The 22,158-nt window shown below is 49.8% G+C and overlaps 1 protein-coding gene and 6 non-coding genes across 7 annotated transcripts; all 7 read left to right on the forward strand.

Moving 5' to 3' along the window:
* The first annotated feature begins 3,708 nt into the window (after nucleotides 1–3,708).
* Nucleotides 3,709–13,818, forward strand: LOC138471631 (large ribosomal subunit protein eL8). Its single transcript, XM_069609339.1, has 8 exons — nucleotides 3,709–3,828; nucleotides 4,900–5,020; nucleotides 5,241–5,390; nucleotides 5,781–5,921; nucleotides 6,218–6,297; nucleotides 6,542–6,672; nucleotides 7,873–7,942; nucleotides 13,663–13,818. Exons 1-8 carry the CDS (start codon nucleotides 3,826–3,828, stop codon nucleotides 13,765–13,767), a joined length of 801 nt encoding a protein of 266 aa, XP_069465440.1. The 5' UTR covers nucleotides 3,709–3,825; the 3' UTR covers nucleotides 13,768–13,818.
* Nucleotides 4,736–4,807, forward strand: LOC138475004 (small nucleolar RNA SNORD24). The gene has a single exon (XR_011269207.1). It is a non-coding gene; the product is annotated as a small nucleolar RNA SNORD24 (small nucleolar RNA).
* LOC138475000 (small nucleolar RNA SNORD24) lies at nucleotides 5,097–5,171 on the forward strand. The gene has a single exon (XR_011269203.1). It is a non-coding gene; the product is annotated as a small nucleolar RNA SNORD24 (small nucleolar RNA).
* On the forward strand, nucleotides 5,445–5,517 carry LOC138475002 (small nucleolar RNA SNORD24). The gene has a single exon (XR_011269205.1). It is a non-coding gene; the product is annotated as a small nucleolar RNA SNORD24 (small nucleolar RNA).
* Nucleotides 6,067–6,141, forward strand: LOC138474990 (small nucleolar RNA SNORD36). Its single transcript, XR_011269194.1, has one exon. It is a non-coding gene; the product is annotated as a small nucleolar RNA SNORD36 (small nucleolar RNA).
* Nucleotides 6,398–6,470, forward strand: LOC138474987 (small nucleolar RNA SNORD36). Its single transcript, XR_011269192.1, has one exon. It is a non-coding gene; the product is annotated as a small nucleolar RNA SNORD36 (small nucleolar RNA).
* On the forward strand, nucleotides 7,728–7,801 carry LOC138474995 (small nucleolar RNA SNORD36). The gene has a single exon (XR_011269199.1). It is a non-coding gene; the product is annotated as a small nucleolar RNA SNORD36 (small nucleolar RNA).
* Nucleotides 13,819–22,158: the final 8,340 nt, after the last annotated feature.

Consider the following 22,158-nt stretch of genomic DNA (forward strand, 5'->3'; position numbering starts at 1 on the left):
TATTGCAAGTGTTCTGGACCTTAGAGTGGTGTGTCTAACCTATTTCTGCTTTTTCTCTCCCTTTCTTGGAAACTACTAGAGTGTCATCTAACGTTAAGCACTCACCTCTGTTTTAATTAAGTGGTGTTTACCTAGAGTTGTCTAGATAGGAGAAAGGATTGAATCTACTTTCATTATAACTGTGTTGAAGTGCTTTTACTATATTTTTGCTAGAGTGTTTTTAACTTATGTGTATTTTAAATAAATAACTATATACTTTTGAAACCAAGCTCTGGTCAGTGTTTGCTTGTGCTATTGTGTTTTGGTACATATTGTGTATACTTTGCATACTGCCTAACTCTTCTTGAGGGAAGTCTGACTGCTCAGCCACAGCTACCAGGTAAATCTGGGTGGTACAGACTGCTACCAAAGGGGTTTACTGCTCTACCTGTAGTCTTAAATCTTTTGCAGTGTTCCCCAAGGGAACTGCACAGGTTTCTGCCTAACACTCGTCACAGTACTTGCGACCCTGTTCACCCGCCCTGGTACAGTGTGAAAAACTGCCATGATGTGTTTGGAGGTATTGAATTGGCACGTTGTGGGGGGACTGGGCATGTTATACTCTCAGGGAAGAGGTGGGATATATATGTTATCATGAAATTATGAGACAAATGCAGACTCGGACAACAGTACCGCCCTGATTCTCCTTGATCTGTCTGCAGCTTTCGACACTGTCAACCACACGATCCTCATAAAGAGATTAGAAGGACTAGGGATAACAGACACTGCCCTACTATGTTGTTCAAATCCTTCCTAACAAACAGAACAGAAACAGTATGGATGAAACCTTTTAAATCTAAACCCAGAGAATACATGTGCGGAGTACCACAAGGCTCATCCTTCTCTCCGCTGCTATTCAACATCTACATGCACCTACTGATCAAACTCATCAAAAAACACGGCCTCACATGCTACAACTACGCCGACGATACTCAAATAATCTTCAACATACAAGATACCAGAGAAGAAAACACTACACTAGAGAATTGCCTTCGTGACATATTCAACTGGATGAACCTCAACCATCTCAAAATCAACCCAGGCAAAACAGAGATAATGATTGTTTCAAAAAAGGGAGGAGACATAAACTACATCCCCTGGCCAAAAGAGCTCGGCGTCACACCAGAACCATCATCAACTGTTAAAAACCTAGGGGTCCTGATGGATAACAATCTCACTCTAGAGCCACAAGTAAACTCGGCAATCAAGAAATGTTTCTTCCTCCTGCGAGCAGCAAAAAGGATCCTACCGTTCCTGTCGTTCGCCAACAAAACACTCACCATCATCGCTCCAATCATGTCCAGAGTAGACTATGCCAACAGCCTATACCTGGGCATGCCCGAACGACTTCTAAAAAAACTGCAACGCATACAAAATGCAGCAGCCAGACTCCTCCTCAAGCTACCCCGAAGAGAACACATCACACCCACGCTAAAAATACTACACTGGCTACCAATAAAACAACGAATACATTTCAAGTCCATGTGCATCACGCAGAGAGCAATACACAAACAAGGCGCAGAATTCCTAAGCGACAAACTACGCCTACATCAACCGACAAGAACACTAAGATCAAGCACCGACATACGCCTGGAACCAAAACCCTACAACAGGAAAAAACTCGGAGGATCCTCTTTCTCCCACCAGGCACCCAAAACCTGGAATGACCTACCTAAGAATATACGGAACACAACAAACCACCTAGCATTCAGGAAACTCCTCAAATCATGGCTCTTCACAGGGTACCCACAACGGAGACGCACCAGAATGCGCAGACATTAAAACAACAATGAAAATAACTCCAATCCCGGCCACTCTCAATCTGGACAAACACTCAAACCAAAGAACTAACCGCCCGACAGAGCATAAGATATCATGGAAAATAGCCACAAAAGGAAGGCTCCAGAGACTGAACACATACTTAGACACAGACGAAAGCCCTCTAGTGACTCGCCCACTCACACGTACCAGACGCACCATATCCAGACCGGCAGACGCATTTAGATAGAATTGAGAATATTAGCATGGCCACACTTGGATGGAATTGAGGACATTGGCCTGCGTCACATCTAGAGGGGACTCTGAATGATAGCATGCCCGCCCTTGGATGGAGTTGTGAATATTAACATGTCTACATTTGGACAGAATTGAGAATGTCAGCCTGCATCGCATCTAGATAGGACCGTGAGTGTTGGCATGCCCGCACCTAGGTGAAAGCTGAATGCCAACATACCCACACCTAGATAGATTAGTGAAATATAAGCATGCGTCGCATCTAGATAGGACTTTGAGCGTTAGCATGCCCACACCTATGCGAAACCTGAAGACTAGCACAGGCCACACCTAGAATTGTGGACATTGTCCTGCGTCGCATCTAGATGGGACTGATTGAAGGATAGCAAGCCCGCGCCTAGATGAAACTTGAATGTTGGCATGTGCCACACTTGGAATTGTGAACACCAGCCTGTGCAGCATCCAGATAGGGCTGCGAATGACAGCATGCCCACACCTGGACAGATTTCTAGACGCTAGCTTGCGCCGCATCTGGACGGGACTGTGAATGTTGGCTTGCCCACGCCCAGATAGAATTCTAGACATTGGCCCGCGCCGCATCCAGATAGAGTTGTGGGGGTCAACTGGTGCCACACTGGGACAGAACTGCAAATGGTAGCATGCCAAAGGTCAGGCATAGCTCTCAACTCATCCGCTTTTGGCGGGTGTCACCCGCCCTGTAAAGGGCTGACTCACCCGCCAAGCCTCCTGCAGGCCCATTCATTCTAATGGGCGTCTCACCCGCCAAAAACAAAATCGGGTGATTTCACCCGCCTTTGCAACACAAATGGTTGAGAGCTATGGGTCAGGTAACCTACTAACCAATATAAGCTCAAACTCTGCATACTTATCTCACTCAAACTCACACAACCATCTCTCGCAAAATAAGCCGCACGCACTTCACAACACTGCAACAACACATAAGCCGGACCAACAGCACACGCGGCCTATCACAGACCCGATACCGGCACCAAAGCTCAGCATCTGGTGCATAGCTCTCAACTCACCCGCTTTTGGCGGGTGTCACCCGCCTTGCAAAGGGCTGCCTCACCCGCCAAGCCTCCTGCACGCCCATTCATTTCAATGGGCGTGTCACCCGCCAAAAACAAAATCGGGTGATTTCACCCGCCTTTGCGAGACAAATGGTTGAGAGCTATGCTGGTGTATACGGAGTTGAAGCTGCCAACAGAACACCACTTCTCTCACTATCCTACTCCCTCTTCACCTTACTAACCCACCCCCACCTTATCATTTACAGATCCGCCAGAGCGCCTGGGGACCAATTCCGTTGGTGATGGTGCGCCGTACAAATACCTTTAACATTTAACATATAATTCCTTAGATGGAGGTCGTGATCGCATAAGTACGCCGACGAGGAAGATGAAGATTGCGAGTAATTAAGATTGCCAGTAAGTAACCGGCTCAAAAAGCTAGTGTACCTTGAGTTACTACAAAAAAACAAATTGTCAGGAATAAAGTAGATATACATTAAATAAGGGGAGGAGAGGGGTGAATATAATACAATACTTTGCCATTTAGATCTTAAATCTTTATTTCTCCATTACCCTGTGTAGAGAGCGTTCTATAAAGGGCGGCCTGTCACTTTAAGGACGTTCTCGCCCTCTGAACTCTCGCGGCCTCGCGCGCAAGGCTCCTGTTCTCGCGGTGTTTCACGCGACATACATATATATTACCCAGCATTCTTCCCACTTCCTTTCTCTATCACCGTCCGCCATGGTGAGTGGTACCGGAGAAGTGGTTCGCAGCAGCGCCATCCCTCGCCATCCGCCCCCTGGACCCCCGAGGTCCTGCCCCGCTCGGGCGGATGGGGTGCGGGAGGCCTGTAGTCAGCGACATCCGGGGCCATTTCTGCGGAGTGCGCTAAACCGAGGGCGTCCCGGGGAGGCGGCCATGGCGGGGTGAAGGAGCTGCTCAGGCGGGTACGGTGGCTTGGTGGGGTTCAGCGGGAGGCGGGGTGTTAATGGCCTATTTGAAAACGGTCCTTATTGTAATGTTTAGCCGTCCAGCTTTATTGTAGCTGCTATGCATAAATATACTCTGGCCAGTAAAGCGGCCCTGTGCACAGGTAGCACGTCTCTGGAATGTGTATGATTTGTGCACTCTTTTTAACAAACGTGTATGCACCCCATTACACGGGTTATATTAGCACAGTCCTCGGAATTGGCGCTAGTTCAGAGTGTGCCTTGAAGGACTACAAGTTCCGACCTGAACTCTCGAGCGGAATGGGGCGCGTTGCATGTATGTGAGAAGAGATCATCATTCCTTAAACTTGCCTGATTGGAAGGGGGGGCTATTTTATGACCCTTCATACTTAAGTATTTTAGCCTCCCTCAATGTTCCGAGATCAGCAGGAATGATGTGGTGGGTGGTTTGCCCAGGGTCATTTAAGTTCACTCTGCTCTAATGGGCTGTATATGCACTGCCTCGTGTTAAAACTGTGGCTTGTTAATTATATCTGGGTAGCGAACAGCACCTAGTTTGGAAGTCTGTTCATCTGAATACAATATGAGTATGTATCCCTATGAAACGGAGTGAACTCTTCTATCCAGTAACGCATGTTACGTGACTCCGTACACGTCTTAATCGTGCGCGACAGATTTTAAGGTATTGATATAAAGTGACGTGCAGATGATGACTTTTAATATTTGCTCTGATTAACCACGATGGACACACTTCCACCAAGATCGCTGATGCACTGTCCATTTATTAAGCTGCACGATTGCTCGCCTTGCTCCTTTTTTTTTATTGTGGCTGTTGCAGCTAATTCTTTCCTTTCCCTCCCCCCAGCCGAAAGGAAAGAAGGCCAAGGGGAAGAAGGTGGCCCCGGCCCCTTCAGTGGTGAAGAAGCTTGAGGCCAAGAAAGTGGTCAACCCGCTCTTCGAGAAGAGGCCCAAGAACTATGGCATTGGTGAGTAATACTGCTGTCTGCTCGCCCACGTGGGAACCTAGGTGGCATGGCGGGTCTGCCTGTATTTGATCCTCGCTGCGAATGATGCAAACGAATATTTGCTATCTGAATCCTGGTGATTGACATGCATTCCACCAAGATCGCTGATGCACTTGGAGGAAATCTCTTCGGTATAAGCACGTTAAAGTGTCTGTTCTCATAAAACATTTCTGTCCTTCAGGCCAAGATATTCAACCCAAGCGCGATCTGACCCGCTTCGTTAAATGGCCCCGCTACATCAGGCTTCAGCGGCAGAGGTCCATCCTGTACAAGCGACTGAAGGTGCCCCCTGCAATCAACCAGTTCACACAGGCACTGGACAGGCAGACAGGTATGTGGCAAAGGCTTAAGGGGTGGAGGGGCGTTATCTGTCTGGCTATCGATGTGCACATGATGTCAACAATATTTGCTATCTGAGAAATTGTGATGGACACCCATCCACCAAGATCGCTGATGCACATAGTTTACGAAGTAGCGTTTTCATAAGCCAACAGGAGCGGGGTAATGGACTCTCAGGCAGGTCTCTGCAACCTTTGGATCGCAGGATGTTTTGGGCTTCACATTCCACGATACCTCACCATTGTATATGCTTGCATGGACTGATGGGATTTTAGTTCAAAACATCTACAGCAAAATATTTCATACCCCCTGCTCGAGGCATAACTTTTTACTACGTGGACGCATTGACTTGAACCTTAACTGGGCTTTTGATTACTCACAGCTACTCAGCTTTTTAAGCTGGCGCACAAATACAGGCCAGAGACTAAACAAGAGAAGAGGCAGAGACTGTTAGCTCGTGCAGAACAGAAGGCTGCCGGCAAAGGGGATGCCCCTACGAAAAGACCACCGGTGCTTCGGGCAGGTAACTATACAACACGTGGCACGTCTACAACTGGGGCTGTTCAGTAGTTTGGGGTGGACTTCAAGGGTGGTGGTGCTCCAGTCTAATAGAACTCCGTTGAATACCAGTGGTCCATGTCGATTTTTTCTTATTGGTTTCCCGGCTATTGCAATGATGTTTGAATTTCTTCGTCTGAATTCATTTGAAGATAAGAAATACGAGCTTTTTAACCCTGAGCAATGGCAGTCCCAACTAGCAGAACTGATTTTTACTCGTTTCACTTATCTGTAGCAACAGTCCCTACATTCTCTCCATAGGTGTCAACACAGTAACCACCTTGGTGGAAAACAAGAAGGCCCAGTTGGTGGTAATCGCACACGACGTGGATCCTATCGAGGTGAGAAACTGCTGGTTCATGTTTCCGCTTGGTAGAATCTCTGCTTCGGCCTAGTTTTTATTTTACTTGTTGGTAAATGGACTTGCCAGCAGCACTTTGATTGCAATGATGTATGAATTTCTTCACCTGAACCTCAATGAAGATTTAACACGAGCTTTTTAACCCTGAGCAATCTTGAAGCAGTAGTGCTGCATGGTATATGGTTGGAGAAACACTTAATGCAACGGTGTCTTCTTTCCATCAGCTGGTTGTGTTCCTACCTGCACTGTGCCGTAAAATGGGTGTCCCGTATTGTATCATCAAGGGTAAGGCGAGGCTGGGACGTCTGGTTCACAGGAAGACCTGCACTTCTGTTGCCTTGACACAAGTTAATCCGTAAGTTTGTTTTTCTGCATGACGAGTTGGTATTAACAGGCGACGTGGTGGCATGAGTTGGTGTTAAAGCCTCGTGCATGGGTTGACTTGCCACATGTCGTTGTTGTCCCTTTCCACCTCTTGTCCTCATTGGTGGTTGTGGATCGTAGGGGGTCGGCACAGGTAGAGAATAGCGATCTCGTTTTTATTTAAAAAAAATCTAGCATTTTGAGTTTGCAACATGTAATTTTGTAAATGGTTTGTGGGTGTTTTTATTGCATACATCGTTGCAATACCATCGCCATGCAAGAGTTGTGCACCCTAGCATCAATGGCTGTTCAGTGCCCCCCTCCCCATCATGGTTGGGTAGCAATGGGGTGGATAAAATGCCAGCAATACTGGTTTGAGTTTTCCCAAAGGAGTGTCCTTTTGCATCTTCCAGTGAGAGCTGATAACCAATCGTTCATTTTTTACTCCTACCTGGAGGCTACAAGATACACTCTGAGCCCAAAAGCAATAGACTATGCAGGTCTACTCTTCCTTTGAATGCCTGGTCTGCAGGCTCTCACCTGGCTTCTGAATGTGCATGCTGTCTACAGGCCACCTCGCCTGGCCAGGTCTCCCTCTTCATCTGAATGGGTTGATTCCTCTCCTTGCCTCTGCCTCAACTTCACACACCTGGACGCCCACTTGGATGGCTCTAATCCATAATCTGGGTTTTTCTTCACCCTCTTGACTCTTACTCTTCAGCACATCCCCAAACGTGCAATTCTTGATATGACTCCGACCTCACAACCCAGAACACAAGTGCACTTGATCTGAGCATTGTTGCCTCGTTTCCCTGTCCCTTTCTTTTGTACGCCCCACCCTTTTCGTGCTCCCGCACGATTTGAATGACAATGCGTAGTAGGATTGTCTCCCTCTCGTCACGTCTAGAAACACTCAAGTACAGGTGGTTATAAATGATAAATCATGTAGGCCTTCATGGTAGCTGCACGGCTCGAGATTGTCCACAATTTATGTGGCAGAAAGGGGTACCTAGTGCGTTGGGCGACTGCCTATAGGGGAACCTTTTCTGGCAATGATGTTGATAGAATTTCTTCACCTGAATAAATCATGTGGCGTTTTGAGCTTTTTAACCCTGAGCCAAAGAAAAGGTTCCCAAGTGCTAGAGGAATGATTGGTACTTGGGCTGTAATTGACCCGGTGTTATTTTTACAGAGAAGATAAAGGTGCATTAGCAAAGCTGGTGGAGGCTGTCAGGACCAACTACAATGACAGATACGACGAGGTAAGGCCTTTCTCGGTTCCTCATTGGCTGGGTTTCCCCACTGGGCTTTTGATGTCTGTTCCTGGATCAGTTAGTACATATGACTAATTGTTAGCACCCTTTGCATGTCTGAACTACAGTCCACAATGTCCACCATTTTACTGCCCTCCTGTAGCTTTTAGTTAATCCTTTCAGTATGCTCGCCAGGAACTTGGAATGTGCCCTTTCTGCGCCTTATAGATTTTCAGTAGCATGCCTTCCGTCTCGGGTGCCCACCCGGAATAGTTGCTTCAATTAACTTTAGTGCTGGCAATTGGCTTGTCTTTCCCAGAGGGATTAGGCAGCAAGGCTGCCTCCGATCTGGGAAAACCATGTGCGCTGTGCAACTGGTTTACGGTTTGGACTGTCGCAGCTGGAAGGTCATTCTAAGCATTTGGTCACAAGGCAACTTGAATGTGTTTGTAAGGTGTGCTCTTTTTATACATATCCACTAAAACTCCTATTTTGCCAGGCTTTATGGGCTAATATTTTGAGGCAAATGTTTAGGGGTGGCAGGTGGTTTCTATGTCATCACTTCATCAACAATTGTATTTGTTTTTGGGAAAATTTACTTTTTTAATTGGTGTCCCCACCAGCTTATAAACTTTCCCAGACGCCGCTTATTTTATTGTAAACCCCTTCAAAATTACAGCTGTCGATGACAGAATGCTATATGTGCAGGTAATCTCCACCCCATACAAGCTAGTGGACCCCACAGTACATTTACACGTATCCCGTCGCCTTTCTTCCATACTGTATGGGTGTCCCTTCCAAGGGACAGGAGACAACCTTTTTCACCAGAAAAAAATCTTCCCCTTAAATGAAAGACAGGAGCATGCACTGCCCTGACTCCGCCCTCCAGCGCCGCTGCTCAGTCCCCTTTTCTGCATCGACCGGAACAGGCCAAATTAGCGCTCCTGGGTTTGGCTTCAGCCGTGTAATTCCACACACGGGTACTATTTTGTCTATCATTCAGGTACTCGGTCCTTGGGCATCACTCTCCTCCCCATGTCGACTGCCACAGGATTCAGCAGGTGTCCATCCTGCAACAGGCTCTTCCCAACTTTAGACCCCCATGCACCCTGCCTACGTTGCCTAGGCCCAGACCCATGGTTGGCAGTCTTGTTCAGAGTGACTCGCTGTCCTCGAAAGCGCTGAGGAACAGACTAGCCAGGTTGAGGGAGCTCTTCCAGAAGTCTCCTGCAGAGGACTTAAGAACTTTGAAGCATCGAACCAGGCCCAAAGCAGGGCTGATTCACCCCGTTAGGGATACTCCTTCCCAGTGACACACCTGTGAGGAAGGGACTGTCGGGTCCTTCGAGCAGCACATGCATCAGGGGTGCTGCAGCTATAGGCCGAGGGATCCTCCTGGTGACTGTTTAGGTACCGGAAGGTTCTTTACTGGGTCTTCACCAGAGGGGCTCTGCCCTTGTAGTACAGGCACCATGGCTGAGGGGCTACGCCCTAACGCCAGCGACGGGGGCGTCTACACAGCTCTCCCGACGCCCCCCCGTGTCAAAAAGAGGCACCCGCCCGACGAGTGTCAAGGTGGGACTGGCTACAACCAGGTACTTGGTCTACAGCCTACCCCCTTATGCGCAGGGCAGCTCTCCTTTGCGTCCTTATGGACATGGCATGCAGCGGCCTCAGCCGCCTCCCGCTACCCCTGTCGGCACACCATGCCACTGCTTCAGCCAGTAAGTTTTCTTCATGAGGTTCCTTGACCTCATGAAGTCACCATGGATTTTGCATATCCTCAAGGATGCTATCAGGGAAGTCATTCCCACCTTGCTTGTGGCACCAGACTCCTGGCTCCTCAATCTCGGTTCATGGTCCCTGTATCCCAGCCTCCAGCGCCAACTATGCCTACTATCTGGATCCGCAGGATACACATGAGGATCCAGGCACTCCTTCCTCAGGCAGGGCCTTCTACAAACATCTTGCTCGTCTGGTATCTGCCTACCCCAACCCAAGGTCTAGCAGCCGGAAAAGGGGGTTCTGGATGAAGTCCCCCCTCTCCTCGCCCAGCTGGTCAATCGATGCCTGGACACCAAATACTGGTAGATGGAGGGGATACACGCTTGCTTTTGGCCCACCCTCAGCCACACTCCTCAGTGATCGCTGCAACATCACTATACGCCAAGCCCCAGTTGTCTGTCCTCCCTCCTGCGGAGCTGCCAGGCAGGGAGAACTTGGAGGCGTATGGAAAACTATTCCAACGCTTTGTTACATCTGCTTTAGGCCAACGCAGTGCTGGCAGCCAAAGATTATGGCTAGAAATTGCGTAATTAACACAGCCAATCGTATTTTAAGGCGGGGCTAGCTGAGACCATACTGGTGGCACATGACCAGTGGCACATGGGGACATCTCATCCATGGCAATACAGATGGCACGGCCAGAAGGACGCCTGGCTACAGGCAATACAATTCAACCTAGATTTCTGGAAACTCATACTAAAACTACATTCGCTTGGGGGTGAGGGACCTTTTCCACTCCTCCGGACGAAGAGCTGGTCAAAGAAAAGTCTCACGGCCAAGTCTTTATCCATCTTGACAAAGACCACGCACAAATCATACACCACCTCAGCAGCGCTCAGAACAGGGGCATATGTACAATGGTGTCCGCGGCCTCAGGAATGCAAATCCAGGCAGCCAGACCGCTCGCCATCTCAGCCAGCGCAAAGAGCGGGGGGAGGGTCCCCCTCAGTGACATCCTCTGAAGGAAACTAGGCATGACATGCCCCTTGGGGTCCATGTGTTGCTGGTGAGGGGCAGGCTTGCTCTCCGGGCACTTGTCTGGTGCCATAATTTCGTGGACCCCTGGATCCTCTCCATATTATCCATGGGGTACTGCCTTAATCCCAGCCTCCTGCCACAAGTTGGGACAGCAACTCTAGATCCAGTCGCTTGTAGAGAACCAGGCAAAGAACAGGCCTGGGTTGTGCTGGACCTTTCCACTTCCAACCTCTCCTTGCCCCCGCAAAGGTGGTTACGCCAACTTTTATAGCGGGGAGACTGGATGTGTTCTCTGGATCTGAAGGACACGTACCTACATGTCCTGATTTGGCAACCCCATCATTCTTTCCTACGGTTCAGGATCGTGGGCTATAATTTTCTATACAAGGTCCGTCCTTTTTGCCTTAACTCGGCCCCCAGGGTCTTTACCATGCTCATGAACGCGGTGGCAGCCCTCCTCGGAGCGCAGGGCCTACACATCTACCATTCCTCGGCAACTGGCTCGTCGGGGCTACATCTCCAGACGTGGTCCACCACTCTTCCCATGCCCTTATGAAAACACTGCACGATCTGGGCTTCTCGCTCATTCTCTACGCAGACTCATTCTTGGGCCTTAGCTGGGACATGTGCTCCTCCATGGTCTTCCTATCGGAGGACAAAATATCAGCCATCAAGGGGGCCACCACCCAGTTCCTCGGCAGAGGTGACCTCTGTACGGTGGTACCAACATATCCTGGGTCTACCTGCAGCAGTACCATTAGACTAAGGATGAGGATTCAGCTGCCCTTCACGGCCTCATGGAACCAGGATGGGGCTCAATCCAAGATGATCTCTTCCTCCATTTCTTCACCGAGTCCTCACTCAAGGGCTGTGGAGCCACCCTGGGCAATCTTTTGGTCCACAGCACCTGGAAAACTGAACGCCATCTGGCTGGCGCTCGGGTATTCCTACTACTTCTCAGGGGCACGGTTGTCCTCATCCAGACAGCCCACTCAAAAAGCAAGTACGACGAGCATGTTCTACATCAACTAGCGGGGTGAGAACCCCTCTGTGCAGGCCTGCGATCAGCATATGGGAAACTATATTTACCTCACAGCAGTCCACCTCCCTGGGGAATCCAACATGAAAGGGGACCGGCTCAGCAGACAGAGAGGAACCATTACAAGTGGCAGCTAAACAACCTTAAGATTTTCAACAGGTGGAGTCACCCCCAGGTGGCTCTTTGCCACCTGTCACTACTTGTGTTTCTGGTTCACTTTCTGGCAAGGTCAGGGCCCCAGCACTCTGGGCAACACACTTCACCTCCAGTGGACTGGCATGAAAGGTTGCACCTTTCCCCACACACCTGATTCACAGGGTCGTTTGCAAGATCGAGTCTCGCCAACTACTCATTCTAATGGCTCCATGGTGGCTGGCCAGGCCATGGTTTCTGGAGCTCCTCAGCCTCTTGGAAGTGCCTTGATTCACAGGCCCATCACATCTGCTGGCACGGGTGGGGTGGGGGGGGGGGCGCAATCCACCTTTCTCCAGAGGAACTAGCCTTCACAGCATGGTACCTGAGCAGGTAACACTTCAGCACCTTAGCCTCTCACAGGCTAATCTGGAGATCATACAGGAGCAAAGCTACCAGGACCCAGTACAAAAGCAACTGGGCCAGATTCTGCCACTTGGGCAGGGAATCGACAATCTGGTATGCACCCTGGAAAACATGCTCCTTTTTGGCACACCTTGCCCACTCAGATGGGTAGGTAAGTAAACACCTGCCACACATCTTGCAGCCATTGGGGCTTACAGGATCGGGGAGGGTGTTTTCTGCTCCAACCCTTTAGTCAAACATCTGATGGGACTCGCAAGGCTCTGCCCGTCTGTCAAGAGACTGCACCCGGTGTGGGACCGTAACATAGTCTTTGGCGCCTTCGCACACAACTGTTCGACCCAATGGCGTCAGGCTGGTCACCATCAAGACGGCCATATTAGTCTGCCTTGGCTCATTGAGTCGGCGAAATCCAGGTGCTCGTCGCCCGGGAACATACCTTTCACAAGAAATGAGTCCTGGCGACTCGACTCACCTGGCCTTTCTGCCCAAGGTTCCATCTGCTTTCCACTTGAACTAGGAAATCGTCCTTCCTGTGCTGGATGTCGGGCGTGCCCTGAAATTGTACTTGGGTCAGGACCAAGGGCATCCGCAAACTTTTATCCCCTTTCGGTGGCTCAATACCAAGCTATCGGGGCCCAAGGCTTCCTATCCTGCTGGATGGTCTGTCATCTTAGTGTGAGGGCCAGCGTAAACTGCTCCCGGTCAACATGCATGCCCACGCAGTAAAGGCCAAGGCAACAGCCATCGCATTCCAGCACCATGTCCCATGGCAGGTCCTAGCAGGGTGGCCACATGGGCCTCCATCAGCTTTCAGCAAGCATTACTGTTTGGATGCCGGCTCTAGATCGGATGTGGCTTTCGCACAGGCGGTTCTCAGGAACCTATGTGCTTAAGGAGGGTCACCTCTCCATCCTGGGTTCCACCCATGCAGTATGGAGGAAAGGGGACTATGGACTTAGAAGTACATTAGTCACTACAGTGAGTAACTTAGAATTTCTGCACTGACCAAACTTTAGATCGATCCACATGCCTGTGATTGTTGCTTACACCTGTGCATCTTATTTCACTGATGGCTATGCTAGAGGACGACCTGTTATGTTGCTTTATACTGCGCACCGCTACCACCCAAGGTCAGTCTCCAGGTGCTGTGACTAAAGTACTCTGCTTAAGCCACATTAGTCTCATGCATACCTACCAGTTTGGGTTCCTGTAGTGTACTGGGATGTCGTTGGCTCCACAGTGGAGTAAATTCTGATATTGCATACTGTCACTTGGGGTGGGCGTGCAATCTTTGACTCCAAATTGCCAGTTGTAGTTAGGTGTTGCTTGTTGACATGAGTGGCTTGTAACTACTTTTATTTTTCTACAGATTCGTCGTCACTGGGGTGGTGGCATCTTGGGCCCCAAGTCTGTGGCCCGTGTGGCTAAACTGGAGAAGGCCAAGGCAAAGGAACTGGCCACCAAGCTGGGCTAAAGTAACCATGTTTGTTCTGTACATACAAATAAAATGTGACAGTTGTCAGTGGATTGTTTGTTTGGGTCGTTTCTGCAGGTGGCAAGCCCCCTAACTGGAGTGGTTGAGTGTCAGCTAGCATGGAAATGGAAGTGGTTTTAATCTGCCAGAAGCAATGAGTGATCATGGCCCCATCTTCCTTGTGGTGATGCATGCATTTGTTGGAGCAGTTCTCTTTGCAACATTCGTTTTAGGTGCTTCAAGATTTGCGCTTCAGGGAGGTGGAAGCACATCTTCGAGATGGGTATGGAACTGATGCCACCATGCTTAAAGTTGTCACGTTCAGTAAACAAATTACTTTTAACTGAGTAATCATGTTGGGTTGACTAAACATGGCTGCCATGCTATGCCCACTGCTTGCTTTAATGGTAACAAACCTGCTGGGTTAATAAGGTGAGAACCTGGTGGCTGGGTAGAACAATCAAGCAGTGCACTTTACAGGTAGTTTCTGTTCAGTATTTTCTGTTCAGAACAATTTGGTCTGGATGATGCTGTGCTTTACTGGGAGGGGTCCTTGGTCATGGTGCTAATGTTGGGTAGCATGAATCTGGACTTAGAGTAGTTTGAGGATTATGGGATAGAAATAAATGAGGTCTGAGTTGGCTGCATAACCAGTGAGGAACTGTGCTCATGGCAGGTTTGCCTCCATGACATTACATGACTGGGGTGGCTGTCTGCGTGGGTAGTTTTAGTAGCAGCGGGTCTTAAGCTGAAAGTCTGAATTCCTAAATGGAACATCAATGTTTGGACTTTTAAATCTGCATTGAGTAATTTGGAGGGGTGGGGTTCCCTTCCCTAAATGGTTGTACACTGCTAAAAATAAAAGCCAGAAACAAAATAGTCCTTGAGCCACACTGGATGTTTGTTTTTTGTCACTGTTGAAAAGCAGCCTTAGTTGGGAGCGTTGTCGAGATGCCTGCTATCCAGAAAACTCCCTTGGTGTTTTGCTCTTCTGTATGCTGAAACCCTAGGCCTCTTGCCTGCACTTGATTAACATGGCCCCCGTTGTGAAGTACTGTTGCACAAGTTTTCCTCTAGAGCCGCCGTTAATGTTGACCTTCTGCTGCTTTTCTGCCACCTCCGGTGGGTGTACCACATTCCTGTAACCCATCAGAAGACCTTCAAAAGCAGCAAGGGTCAGACCTTTTCAACATCCTTGCTCTTGCCACAATGTGGTTCATGGCCAGCTTTGTCTTCAGTGTGGACACTCCTTCCGGGGGTCACAAGTTCTATCGAAGCCCAGGTCTAAATGTTCTGGGTGTGAGTGTCCCTGACCTTCACTGAAAAGGTCCCTGCTACTTCTCATACCCCCTCAGTCCTCCAAATACCTCGTCTGCAGGCATGGTGTCTACTAGCCATTTGCTGACTAATCTACAGGTACCCTGGCCCGGTCTACCTTGTCATGTGGTCCGCCCTCGCCTGTCATGGCTGCCACATCAAAACTTCTCAGACTTAAATATTTACCATGACTCCCCTGGTGCGAACTCTGGACTCTTCTGCAACCTCCGACTTCTTCCTTCTGGTCTGATGCACTCTGCCAGACACACCTTGGCTGCTCTGATCTAGGTGTGATTGCATGGTTGTGTAACTGCCTAGTGTGATGGGGGTGAGCAAGTGGGGAACTTTGGCGGGGTCCACCACTTGGGGTAAAGCATAAATGGTACAGCACATTGTATAGGACCCATTCCGATTGCATCCCATGTGCGCCCATGAAACACCCGAGGTGGTAGTTTATCCTTAAAGGGTGCAGTGTAAGGAAAATGCATCTAGGTCTGTGGGCTTCTCTGCTAACTTCCCTATTCTTTGGGTTCCCTGGAAAAGAATATAGTAAGGTGTTCGGTGGGCAGCTGCTGCACCGAGACATAATGTATTTTAAAGTAACATATTTAGGTGAAATGCGGCTTGCTAGACTAGTGTGCCGAAAGAAGGAAATTTACAGAAGAAACATTTATATTCTTGAATTGGAGGTGCAACATTTCTTTTGGGCTCTACGTACCTCCTTACATTTCTGGGTGCTATGCCCAGCCATTCCCCTTAACTGCTGCTTTGCTTGTTTCTAGATCGAATGCTTTACAACAGTACAGTGCCAGCATTGGTCTTTTTTATACAGTAGTGCAGTACTGATGGATTGAGAAATTAAAACCAGAAATAAAATAAAGCATAAATATTCTGATGGCTGTGAAAAAAGGATTCAACCTTTTACTAAAGGAACGTTAGTCGAGGCTTGAAGTGAAGGTTGGGGACGGGGTAGTGGAGGACAGTGTACTTGATGCCAAGAGGAGCAGGTTTGAAGGATGCAGTCAATCTAGATAATGCACTAGCCACTTCGGCGGGGCGGTAGGAGTGGAACTCTTCAGGGACAAATTGAGGGGAGCAGAGTGCTGTTTAGCTCCTGGTTATCATTTTGAGCAGGAGCTGGTTTCAGCTGCCAGACTACTCGCATTGGGACGGAGGGACGACTTGGCGTCCTACACTGGCTCCCAACGGGACATCTGGACAGATCCAAGCAAAAAACCCATAGACTGCCGCAGCCAAACATATGGAACTGATCACATTGTTGCCACCCATCAGTATTCACCTGGAAACCTAACTCGTTAAACGCACAATTAAATTCCAATACACTTTTTTTGTACCATGCAGACTACGGTCAAATTTGGGAATTGTCCGCAATGGGTGGGGTGACCAGAATGCAGTGTGATGGGGCCTAGTACCGTATTTATGTTGAGGTTTGAGTGGCAGGGAGCTCGGTGAAAGATATCAATTGAGTGATGTGGGGTGGCTGGTAGGTAATGCAGGTTACCTGTCCACTTGTTGGGGTGGGGGGTGCACAGGATTTAGACTGCAAATGACTTGTTCACCATTATTCAAAATGCTTCCTTGTTCTATACAGTGCACGTCATCTACGGCATGTTTGCCTTTACATATGAAGTCTCGTCCCCTTTCCTCCATACTGCATGGATGTCCCTTCCTAGGGACGGGAGACGGAACCCCTTTTTTACTATAAAAATCTTCCCCTTTAAATTTAGAAGCACATGGGGGGGGGGGGCAAGCATGGCCTGCCCTGACTCTGGCACCACATCTCGGTCCCCTTTTCTGCATCGACGGAGGGGGCCGAAGGACTTCTCATAGATCCAGGTCCATGGTAGGGCTACTCCTTGCAGGGGCACTGCAAAGGAGACTCGCCACGTGGGAGAAACGGATCAGGTTGTCATACCAGCACGAGTACTGAGGCTTATTCAGCTACCGGCAGGCGAGAGTCGGTGGATCCTCCTGGTGACAGTTCTGAGGGACCATAAGGTTCCAGGGGGCGTCTATGCCACTCTACCAACAGATCTGCTGAGGGGTGCCTATTGGGTGTCAACCTGAGCAGGGTGGGCCTCAGGATCCACACTAGTCCTGGATGAGGCTAGGCCCAGTGAAGATGGCCACTGTGCTGACATGGGCACCCACCCAAAGCTGCACCAAGGAAGGGAGGAGGTGGAGGAACGAGTGGGACTGGTGTCAACCAGGTATGACGTGCGTTGTACCCACAATCCCTCACGCGTCGAGGTCCCTCATTGTTTTTTCCACCCAGTTACTGGTCGCCTTTACGCGGAGCTCCTCGAGAGACATTGCAGATTCCATCTCCTCGGCCTTTGGTTGTTTTTTCCTGTTTAATATTTAATATATTGATCCCTCCCTCGACGCAGTTGTGAAGCTGTCTCCGCCGAGCAAGATCTTCGACGAAGGGGACGAGCGGAGGAGATCCTTCGGCGTTGCCGAACACGTGGCCTGGCCTCGCAGGCCAAATACAGTAGGGAGAGTGGGGTCGTGGGACATCTGATTCTTTTTCTGAGTGACTTTCCTTTTCCCCTTCCTTTCCCGTGGGGTAGTTATCACGGTTTATTGCCTCGGCTATGGAGAGGACACCCTTTAGGTTTTGCCCACTTTGCAAGGGCAAGTTTACTTGGAAGGACAAGCATTCACGGTGTAACCGCTGCTTGCCCCTTGATCACAAAGAGGGTTGCTCGGCTTGTCGACTTCTAAAGCCAAAGACTCTAAAAGACCGTAGGGTCAAGAGGTGGGCGGCCTACGCTATGTCGAAGGCCGGTTCTTCACCCGCCGTTGCTACCACCGACAGTGACGAGGGACGTGATAACACGACCTCCGCTACAGAAGTCGTACACCCCTCTAAAGAGCGCTCGCGCTCTTCGTCTGTCCCCGGCCCCGACGGGCTCGCCTCACGCCCTGCTTATGGGGATGAACACCCCGGTGACACTGACGCACATGATACAACACATGCACACAACCCATAACTCTTCTTTGTCAAAGACGAAGAAAGCATCAGCGCTCAAGGAGACGCAGGTTACACCAGCGGCCTCCTCGGACCATTCAGGTTCGAAGCCCCTCTCGCAACCGCAGCTGCGACCAGCGACTGGGCTTTCGGCAAATAAGGGCGCCGCCCCAAACCATCAGCCGGCGCGCACCAGCAGAGTGCACGCCGCCGTAGAACGATCGACGCCCATAACGTGGAAACCGGTCCTCCACTGACAAACTAGTCGCAGAGAGCTTGTCGAGGATCGTGGCAGCTGACGCCCAGAAGCATACGCCGAAGGACACGTTGAGCGCTACGCAGAGGTCGAAAGACATGACGAAAAAGCACAAAGACGGACAGGGACTACCCCCTTCAGTCGGGGGGACCCCCAGCACTCTGGAAGGCTTTTCAGAAGGCGACGGGACACTTTCCTCGAAGTTATGGGAGAGGTCGAACCGTTTTCAGCTAGATGACACTAATTTTCCCCCGCTAGACCGCTCAGGGGTAACCCATGAAACCATGGAAAGGCTCCATCTCTGCATGGAGAGAATGGAGAGGTTTATGAACACCCAGAACCCTCCCACTCCCAAGAGAAGGGCCTCATGAGGACCCCAGGGCCAAATATCCGAGGCAGGACACAGCCTTAGACTTCCATAATGTGTATGACCTCACTGGTGAGGAACAATACTTAGAAGAGGAGGATGAATTTGTGGACAATGAAGAGGGACAGAACCAAGAGGAAGGTCTGGAAGACAGCCCAGACATGGTAGGAGAAGGCTTCAGAGAAAATCCAGAAGGACCTTCTCATCCCTGGCAATCCCCATCAGTATATTCGGACACTGATGTCCTGAACCTAAATCCTCCTGACAATTCACCTGTTAGAAACACGTCTCCCATTGACGATCAGCCCACATTCAATGCCCTGTTGCGCAGAGCAGCAGCACATTTCGAACTGGACACTGGGGAGATCTCTCCGGAAATAGACTTTGTGGAAAGAGTAATTAAGGAGAAACCCCCAGTCAGCCAGACCATTCCCCTCCCCTCCCCGCTTAAGTGAAGAGAAGAATCATCCCTTCGCTATCCACACCCGCACTAATCAGAGGAGTTAATCCAAGGATTGAAAAACTTTTCACTCCTTCACCCTCAGACCCGCTGTATATCAGGGGACATTCCATTCTGGATTCCCTTGTAGTCACTAATACAAGGAAGAGGGCAGGGGTGCCGCTGTCCACCAGCGAGGCACCACCTGACAAGGAGGGCAAGAGGTTATATGCCCTTGCTAAGAGTCACATCCTCGGCTGCCTTTTCGGCAAGAATTGCGAACAATTCTTTGCTAGCTACGCGGACGCGCAGTGGGCCAAACTGCGCAAGGACGTCGAAGAAGCGCCGGAACCACTACGTACACGCCTGCTATCAACTATTGGCGAAGGTACCCAGGTCAACCAGAGTATTGTAAAGAACTCTCTGGATGCTGCTGAGACAGCGGGATGTTCCCTGGTTCAGGGAATACTCCTAAAACGCCATGTATGGCTGCGCAACTCGGGGTTCAAACCGGAGACACAGGCGTCTTTAATAAACTGGTTGAAGACTCAAACCTCTTCGGGAAAGCGGTGGATAATGCTCTGGAAATGGCTAAAAGAGTTCGATACTATCAACTGTTGACCAGATCTCTAAGCCCACTACCAGACGCGGCTATGGCAACAAATGCTTTTTTCGTGGCCAACAGCAGAATCAGCAGCAACAGTACCCTGCCACCAGTTACCAGACGAATAGTGGGCAGTACAGCCAAAGAGGCTAGCGCAGGGGCAAAGGGAGAGGTCGGGGGGTCCACCCCAGAGGCTCCGAAGCCCCCAACAACACCAAGTGACGCGAAGATTCGCGCCCCCTCCCATGCAACACCGGTTGGGGGCCGGATAACATCCTTTCTTCCAGCATGGGAGGGAATAACGTCAGACCGCTGGGTACTTTCCACCGTATCCCACGGATACTGCATCGAATTCAACAGTTCCCCAACATACAGACCCCCAAAGGGACGACGCATGACACCGGAACACCTTGCTATCCCAGAACAACAACTGCTGGAAAAAGGAGCCATAGAGGTTGTGCCTCTATCTCAGGTAACGGAAGGTATTTATTCAGTGTACTTCCTTGTACCCAAAAAGGATCTAACCATGTGCCCTGTATTAGATCTGCGAACAAGTTTATCAAACCCCAGAAGTTTCGTATGGTGACCTTACAGGAAGTGATCCCACTGCTATCACGGAGATTACATGACAACGTTGGACATGAAAGATGCATACTTTCATATTTTAATGTTGCCAGCGCACAGAAGATACCTCAGGTTCATGATAGAGGGCAAACACTATCAGTTCATCAGCACCAAGGGTATTCACGAAGGTACTGGCAGTGGCAGCGGCCCATCTGCGCAGGTTGTCCATCCCAGTTTACCCTTACCTCGACGACTGGCTCGTAACAGGGGATTCTTACGAAACATGTTCTTACGAAACATGCTTCTCCAATACCCAAAAGACGGTAGACCTTTTATTCCAGTTGGGCTTCTCCATCAAAGAAAAAGTCCAGGTTCGACCCCAGCCAAGTCAAACAATTCCTAGGGGCTCTAATTCAAACAAAGGACGGCCTCGTCTTCCCCTCCAACGAGAGGGTCCAAAACATGCTGTTTCAGATCCCTCAATATGTGACCGGTCGAGAGGTGACTGTACGCAAAGCCATGCGCTTGCTAGGCATGATGGCGTCGTGTATTTATTTGGTACCTCACGCGCGCCTGCACATGCGCCCTATGCAAGGGTGGCTCAACAGCCAGTGGTGTCAGGCCAGCGGACTATGGGACGATCCAGTGGTGGTCTCACAGGCCTTGGTTCTCTCGCTACAGTGGTGGACAAAGGAAAACCGGGAAACCCTTTGCCACACCCGCGGCAGAAGCCACTCTAACCACAGACTCATCCCTAACGGGTTGGGGGGGCTCACCTATCCCATCAGACTACTCAGTGTGGACTCCGAACGTAGCATCCAAACACATAAATCTACTGGAGCTACTAGCTGTGTTCAAGGCGCTAAAAGCCTTCCAGGAACACCTACAAGGCAAGACTGTGTTGGTACTTACAGACAGCACCACAGCCATGTACTACATCAACAAGCAGGGGGGCATCCACTCTCCAGGACTGTCCAAACTGGCCCAAAATATATGGAAGTGGGCTCTCAAACAGAACATGTTCCTACTGTCAGAACATGTACCAGGGGAACTCAGTCTGCTGGCAGACGAACTCAGCAGAGATTTCCCCCTGCCCGAAGAGTACGAATGGCGACTGCACGAAGACATCGTATTCGACATCTTCACACAATGGGGATTCCCAGACATAGACCTATTCGCAACCCTGGAGAACTCACAATGCCTAAGTTACGCCTCCAGGTACCCCCAGAACCAATCCAAGGGGAACGGTCTGTCGATGCAATGGTCAGGGAAATTTGTTTACGCTTTTCCCCCGACTCACCTCAACAAAGTGGTGCACAAGATGCACCAGGAACAAGTAACATGATACTGGTGGCCCCAATGTGGGTCCGACAGCCATGGTTCGCTCACTTGATGGAGATGTCTCTATCTCCCCCAGTGAAACTCCCCTGCCCGTACAACATGCTGTCACAAGACATGGGCAGGACTCTGCATCCATGCCCCCAGAACATGAATTTAGCAGCTTGGCTCCTGAGATCATAGAATTCGGACATCTACTGCTCCCACAGAGATGTATGGACATTCTCAGGTAAGCCAGAAAACCTAACACTCGCCACTGCTACTCTAGCAAGTGGAAGAGATTTGTCATCTGGTGCAGAGGGAAAAGCATCAACCCAATTGACTGCTCTCCCACACATATTCTATACCTGACCCACTTATTGGATTCAGATCTAGTGTTCAATTCCATTAAAGTCCACCTAGCGGCACTTTCTGCATACACCACGTCCCAACTCAAGGTGTCGTGGTGGAAGATCCCTGTTATAAAAGCCTTCATGGAGGGAATAAAGAGAATACACCCCCCGATAGCTGA

The sequence above is a fragment of the Ambystoma mexicanum genome, chromosome 8 (assembly GCF_040938575.1).
Source record: "Ambystoma mexicanum isolate Mex_15411 chromosome 8, UKY_AmexF1_1, whole genome shotgun sequence".
Taxonomy (NCBI): domain Eukaryota; kingdom Metazoa; phylum Chordata; class Amphibia; order Caudata; family Ambystomatidae; genus Ambystoma; species Ambystoma mexicanum.

Excerpts from the sequence above, each read along its gene's own strand:
- LOC138471631 (XM_069609339.1), top strand. Across the intron at positions 6,298-6,541 it reads ACGACGTGGATCCTATCGAG|CTGGTTGTGTTCCTACCTGC; the intron begins GTGAGAAACTGC and ends TCTTTCCATCAG. Across the intron at positions 7,943-13,662 it reads ACAATGACAGATACGACGAG|ATTCGTCGTCACTGGGGTGG; the intron begins GTAAGGCCTTTC and ends ATTTTTCTACAG.